General features: G+C 49.3%; 1 protein-coding gene across 1 annotated transcript; it reads left to right on the top strand.

The window, feature by feature from the left end:
* The first annotated feature begins 3,752 nt into the window (after positions 1-3,752).
* On the top strand, positions 3,753-5,591 carry LOC100773868 (secretoglobin family 2B member 2). Its single transcript, XM_035449473.1, has 3 exons — positions 3,753-3,869; positions 4,385-4,515; positions 5,526-5,591. The coding sequence occupies exons 1-3, from the start codon at positions 3,809-3,811 to the stop codon at positions 5,589-5,591; spliced, it is 258 nt and encodes an 85-aa protein (XP_035305364.1). The 5' UTR covers positions 3,753-3,808.
* Positions 5,592-6,992: the final 1,401 nt, after the last annotated feature.

Below are 6,992 nucleotides of genomic sequence, written 5' to 3'. Positions count from 1 at the left end.
CTTTCGGCAGCCATAACAGCCGAACACGTGCTTGCCATAAACTTGCCTTGGTCACTTAGAGGTCAGATGCCTTCCTTGTGACAAGGAACCAATCAGATGTTAGCTGGTGGCACTATGCTTTACGACCCTGGGTGTGCTTTACGGACAAGCGCACAGCAATGATGCACAAAGCATAGCAACCACCCTGGGAGGGCCTATGGGCCATAACAACCAGTTGACCAATCAACATAGGGCAAGCCTTCCAAGCCTGGAGGCACACCAATCCTGAGCCTGTGAGTTCCCCTAGACACTCCCCTTACACTGTCCTACAAGATGTCTTGGGAGGCCCTAGGAGCTGTCTTTGTTAGCCATCCGCCATAGCGGGTGGGTGAAAGACCTGAGCTAACATGGGGTTAGCTTGTTAAATTATAATAAAGCCTTGTGCAGTTTGCAGCAAGCTCTCTAATCCGCCTGGTGATTGGGGTGACCGTGAATGTGGCCTGGGACCCAGGATACCTGAGTTTTCCGGGGGTCTAACAAATGTGGGATGGCTAATCCCAATGTGGGTGGTGCCCGCTCTTGGCTGGTGGTCCGGGGTTCTATAATACAGCAGGTTGAGCAAACCATGGGAAGCAATCCAATAGCAACTGTGGAGGACCGAATAATTCTGTTATGGAATATTTGGGGGCCCAGTCTCTAGCTCCTGTAAACACAGACCACCTGAAAGGACCACCTGAAAGCTCCAGCTCACCATTGTATTGTTAATGCTAGTAGGGCTACTGTTGCTTACCATGGCCTCAGGGTAATATGCCTCTTATTTGCATCTCTGTGCACCTAAGCATCTGAATAGGCCCTCACCTGGGCAGGGAGAGCAGAGATGTGTGAGTAACTTGTGAGGATGAAGGTTAGGAGTTAGGGGCAAGCGACCAGAGAGCAGAGAGGGAACATAGAGAGAAATGGTTCCCTCTTGGTCATGACAGGATGGTTAAGAAACAGCAGAAAAGATGGCTAATAAAGAAATGACTCTAGTTCTACAACATGGAACTGAGAGCTCTCTAATGATGACAAGATGCCTGTGTTTGATCTTTATCGTCGTTGGGTTGCTGGGCGTTTCCAGGTCCACACACGTCCACTCAGGTAGAACCTCGTGGACTAAGGCTGAGACACGCTGGGTCACGACAAGCAACACTCTTCCTGGCATCTGCATCAGCTCCTGCCTGCCTGAGTTCCTGTCCAGACACAGATGATGAATGATGATATGGAAGTATAAGCCAAATAAACCCTTTCCTCCTCAATTTGCTTTTGGTCAAAGTATTTTATCATAGTTACAGTAATATTTTTCTTCATTTATGTATTTATTTTTGTTTATTCCTGACAGGTTTTCTTTGTTTCACAACTATCCTGGAACTTGCTTTGTAGACCAGGCTGTCCTCAAACTCACAGAGATCTACCTGCCTCTAGATCTTGAGTACTGGATTAAAGGTGTGTGCCACCTCACCTGGCTGAGTAATAGTAACCTTAACTAAAAGACACGGCATACATTTGTGTATTCACCTGGCAGCCAGAGACAGACAACCAAGTGCCTCTAGGCTCTCTCCACATACAAATATATCTCTGTGTATGTATGTCTGTGCATGCCTGAACATGTATATAAACATACATTTTTTTTGGTTTTGGTTTTTCAAGACAGGTTGAAAGAACCCCGAAGAGGTACTTTCGTAGAAGGAGACCCGCACCCAGGAATCAGCGAAACCACGAACTTTGGATGCAAACGCAAGAGGCTTTATTGGTGGCTCGCGTACCCGGGGACTTAGCTTCTGTTCGGCCAAGCCCCGAGCCCCAGAAGGGGGGTCCTTTTATAGGGGAAAAAGGCACAGTACAGAAGCGAAAAGCATCAAATCAACATTTTCTCAAGGTTTAATAGTCAGGCGAAACGGCCTTTATCTTCTGCCGCGTCCAGATGGCTGACCTTGGGACGGAGCGATCCGGAGCGATCCGGCGGGGGCTGGCCTTGCCCGGCGGCGGCGGGGTAGTGAGAGCCGGCAGCTGTGGGGATCAAGGGTCGGGGAGTGCAGGGGAGGATGTATTCGCCCCGCCAGCTGCCGACCAGAGGAGGAGGCAAACTTAAAAGAAAAAGCTAAGGGCCGGGGGGGGGGGTCTTTCAAGGTTTTCTTTGTGTAACAGCTCTGGGTGTCCTGGAACTAGCTCTTGTAGACCAGGCTGGTTTCAAACTTACAAAGAAACCCCTTCCTCTGTCTCCTGAGTGCTGGGATTAAAGGCATGTACGACCACTGCCTGGGCAAACATACGTGTTTTATATACCGATTTCTGTGTTGTAAAAAGATTTTATTTATATTGTTTTCTATGCATGGAGATATAGCTTGTATGAAAGTCTTACACTGTGTGTGCAGGGCCTGTGGGCCCCAGAGGAGGGTGTTGGATCCTGGGGAACTGGATTTGCAGGGGGTTGTTAGCTGCCATGTGGGTGTTCAGTCCTCTTAACAGCCGATCTCCTTATATTTTGAGACAGGGTCCCTTCCTGAAATTGGAGCTTGCTAATGTGTCTAGACTGGCTGGCCAGTGAACCCCAGGCGCAGACTCCCTAGGGCTGGAATTACAAGGTGCACCACTGTACCTTGCTTTCCTCATGGGTCTGGGGACTGAAACTCAGGTATTCAAGCTTACACAGCAAGTATGTTCCTAACTGGGGCAGGCCCAGCCCACCTTGCTTTTTCCTTTAGACACATGGAGCTCACACTGAAAGACTGAAGGAACATATATAAGAAGTAATGGTTTCTTCTAAGAACACTGTCTTTCATTACTATTTGTGTCTCTGCTCATCTAACCGTTCGTGGAAGCATGGATTCATATAATATTTCACAATTATGTTATACATGCTATTTAGTTTGTTATGGAAAATGCTTATTTGCTCTAATACATGCTATTTAGTTTGTTATGGAAATTGTCTGATATTTGACTATTAAGAGCCTGTTTGGGCTTTCTTGTGTTTCCAGAGGAGAGCTCATGGTACAGGCACGAATCCCTCCACATGGACTCTACTCTTTGAACTGTTAGAGACCTGCTTCCTGGTAGAGGTGAGAAAGACAAGAGCAGGACAACAGGAATGAGCTACCGTGCCAGTGAGGGGGGAATGGCAGCAGGATGCAGTTGAGGGGACAAAAACACCACCAGCCCCCGAGGATACCCACATGACCTAACACACTGGGACCACCCTGGGTGCCAGTCACCAAAAGCCTCAGATGGCGTCCCCCTGTCCTGAAAGGTGTGGTCCAAAGTCTACAGCAGCTAAGATGTCCAAGAGACACACTATGGCCATCAGATGCGCACAGTTCTGCTCAGGTCTTGACCTCACAAAAGCAGTGTTGTGGGCTGTTGGCTGCCGACAGTGACAGAAACCCTCCTTGACCCCTCCAAGCTGAAGAGGTCATGCTTGCAGCCAGGAGAGTTGAGGAGGAGTGTGACCAGGAAGCAGAGGTGACAGTTGGGGCAGGACACAGGGCACTTGGCTCAGCAAGTGACTGCTTAGAAAGGTCACTGGCAAAGGAACAACCACTTCTATCCAGAAACTGATGACATTAGGATGTCTCCGGACATTTGTTCTTCAGAGTGGGAGGGGACCCTATGCTCACTCCCCCAGGCAAGAGGGACAGGAATCCACAGGCGCCAGACTCTTGCCAAAGGCATTTGGAACTCCTGGGAGGCAGGGTTGGGGTTGGGTTAGATGGGGTGGGTGGGACTGGCCTCAGGGAGACAGCATCTTATAAGGCAGCAGGATCTGCTCTGAGAAGAGCATTCAGCACTCTCCACCATGAAGGGGACCCTGCTTCTGCTGGCCTTGCTGGTGACCAGGGAGCTGGGTTTCCAGAAAAGTGAGAATGGGGACAGATGGTCTTTCTGATCCTAGCTCACCCCATCTCACCTCCTTATGGATCTGCAGGCAGTGCACGAGACAGATCTAAGGGGTCCCTGGAGATCACTAGTCAGGAGTCCTACTGAAGACCCGTGAGGCTGACTGTTCTGTATGGAGACAGTTGGGGTGGGGGATGGGGAGCTGGAGGTGTGGTGCTGATGCCCTGTCCTTAGCTGCATGCACAGTTGAAGCTGGGTCATGTGTGGGCTTCTGTGAAGGTCAGATATGCAGGCTGGTGCACTCATTTATCCCCTTCTGCTGAGAGTGCGTGTCTATGGAAACTGTGTGCTGTGTCTGGGAGGCAGCAGCCTTGGGAGGGCAGGACTGTGTGGAGGGTCACTTAAGACATTTGTAGATGTGGCTGGAAAACCTGAATGTGTGATTCTGTGGCCTGGGGATCTTTAATGATGGTTTTCTTTGTAGCAGAAGCATGCGGTCCTTTCTTGGACACCTATCATTCATTTTTGATTGGAGACAAGACAATAATGCATACCGTCATTTCCCAATTCAACCCGACAGCAGAGGAGAGGGCTGCTTTCGACAAAATCCTGGAATGCTACAATGAGTTGGGATTGAAAGGCAAAGCCATGGATGCATCGCTTATGGTAACTTCCTCCCTATCCTTCATGCCTCCATGCACACATGGTACAATGCTGTGTAAAAGTGACCCATATAGCCAGTAATGTGTTAGGGGATGAACAACAGAGCACACAAACCCGTGCCCGCCATAGCACATGTCAATGCAGCATGCCTGGTCCACAGCCAGCCTGTTGTAAGCAAGCTCCTGCAAATCACTCCCATGCTATGGGTGAACTCGGGTTGTCCCCACACTAGGGCAGGCAGGGACACAGGAGGTCCTTGCTCTGGCTGCTGCACAGGTGGGGCTCCCTCAGCTCTACTCTAAGATGTCTGAATTCTGTCTACTGGCCAGTGTGTCACCTTCTCTGGAGCCTCCCTTGACTCTACCCCGTGTCTCAGATGGAGCCCTCCTTCCACTGGCATCCTGAGAGCCAGGCCAGAACCGCCCTGCATGGCTTAGATGCCACCCCACCCCCACAGAGTGCCAGCAGCCGCTCACCACAGCTGCTCCTCATTTCCCCTTTGTCTCATCTTTAGGCAAAGCTGTATTGCAGAGATGTGTATTTTGAACATTTGTGCATCCTTCATGATATTTGTACTTTAGGTGTGAGTGACAGGTCCTGCAAAACCACAGCATTCACTAGAAAAGATTTTCTTCTAACTCACTTACACAGGGAATATTTTGCTAACATGGTCACACGGCCAATGTACGGGACAGAAGTCCTCAGGTATGGCAGACGCCATCAAAACTAATACTCAGCCTTGTAGTGTCCTCTCCAGACTAGTTCCAACCATGATGTCCAGAACCTTCTCCCTTCATCCCTGCCTGGCTAGGGTGGCTTTTCAGACTTCCTCCTGACAGCTGTGGATGAGCTGCAGCTCCCTTGGGCAGAGTGTGTTGTGGAGACCTGAATCATTGCAGGGAGTTTTCCCAAAGAAAAGGAGCAGCCTCTTTGTGGGGGACTGGGGAGCCCTGCAGAGGTTGTACAACTTGCGTGTGACCACCTCAGACCCTCTCTATCCTTTTGTTTTCCAGGAAGCCATCAACTTCAGCCCAGAATGCAGGGAATATTATACCAAAGAAATAATAGAAAAATTCTAATTCGCATATTAGAGGCCTTTCACAATGATGGCCGATGTGAGCGCCATCTTGCTGCCCTGTCCTCTCTCTCCTCCCGAAGTTGGAATCCAGACGCCTGGCCCCTCATTGTTCTGTCTGCTAAGCTTTTTCTAATAAACACCTGCAGCTCTGCTCTGGTCTCCATGTCTGTTGCTGTGCAGGTGTCACGTGACTTCTTCAGAAGATCTGTGAGACAATGAGAGAACTGACTTGTGTGGGCACTCAGAGCAGGGTGACTGGCACTGACTGGCCTGGTAATCATGGGAAAGCCACTTTTTGTTGCTATGTAGACCAGCCTGGCTTTCAACTAACAGAGGTCCACCTGTCAATGCCTCCTGAGTGCTGAAATTCAAGGCATTTTCATCACCAGGCCAGGCTGACTGCAGCTCTGTGAGATCCCAAGATAGGAGCTACCTCAGGGAAATGGCATGTGAGTCACTGCAGCCGTCACCAGGCAGGCAGGACAGAAATGAGGTGCCCAGCTACTCACCTCACATGTCACAGGGCAGCTGGCTCCTTTTAATCCGTCCATAACAGTGCAGTCACTCTGAAGATGACTTGAGTGTGCTTGCTTATCAGATTCTCTTGGGCTGCTAGTGACAGTCACCATTCTTCATAGCCCAGTCCTCATAGCAAGATCTAGGACAGTCAAACTAATAGAAAGACCCTGTTCCAAAAAGAAAAATAAAACTTAACAATAAAGAAGAAAGCATAGGCCGGGCATTGGTGGCCTTTAATCCTAGCACTCGGGAGGCAGAGGCAGGAGGATCTCTGTGAGTTCGAGGCCAGCCTGGTCTCCAGAGCGAGTGCCAGGATAGGCTCCAAAGCTACATAGACAAACACTGTCTCAAAAAAACCAAAAAAAAAAAAAAAGAAAGAAAAAGAAAAAGAAAAGAAAAAAGAAACCTTCATGGGGAAAAGATAGATGTAGACGCTCAACTAAAGAAAAGAAGATTCTGGGAAGAAGATTCAAGTGATAAAGGGCCCCTTGCATTACTGGGGACCGGAGTTCGAATCCCAGAATCCATGCAAAGCCAGTCTGGCCAGCATAGGTCCATAATCCCCGTGCTCCTGTCCAGTGATGAGAGAGAGAGGTGAATATCCAGAAGTCTGTCTGGAATCCAGTGTCAGATGACCAGAGAGACCTGTCTCAGACAAGGTAGCTGAGGAGTGACACCCGAGATTGTCCTTTGACCTCCATGTGCACACTGGGATTGTGCATGGATGCTCTCTCATGTGCTCACACACAAAACACCAGACAACTGAAAAGGACAGGAGTGTCAATCAGTGCAAACAGAAATCATGAACAGCATTAGTTCATAGGGAGATACAAATGACAGCACAACCAATGAGAGTGGCGAATACTTAGAAGACAGACTGAGC

Source organism: Cricetulus griseus, chromosome 9, assembly GCF_003668045.3.
Source record: "Cricetulus griseus strain 17A/GY chromosome 9, alternate assembly CriGri-PICRH-1.0, whole genome shotgun sequence".
Taxonomy (NCBI): Eukaryota; Metazoa; Chordata; class Mammalia; order Rodentia; family Cricetidae; genus Cricetulus; species Cricetulus griseus.
The sequence above is the reverse complement of the archived record's forward strand: the minus strand, read 5'-3'. Positions and strand labels throughout refer to the sequence as shown.

Excerpts from the sequence above, each read along its gene's own strand:
- LOC100773868 (XM_035449473.1), top strand. The coding sequence starts at position 3,809 with ATGAAGGGGACCCTGCTTCTGCTGGCCTTGCTGGTGACCAGGGAGCTG. Across the intron at positions 3,870-4,384 it reads GGAGCTGGGTTTCCAGAAAA|ACAAGACAATAATGCATACC; the intron begins GTGAGAATGGGG and ends TTTTGATTGGAG. Across the intron at positions 4,516-5,525 it reads CCATGGATGCATCGCTTATG|GAAGCCATCAACTTCAGCCC; the intron begins GTAACTTCCTCC and ends TTTGTTTTCCAG.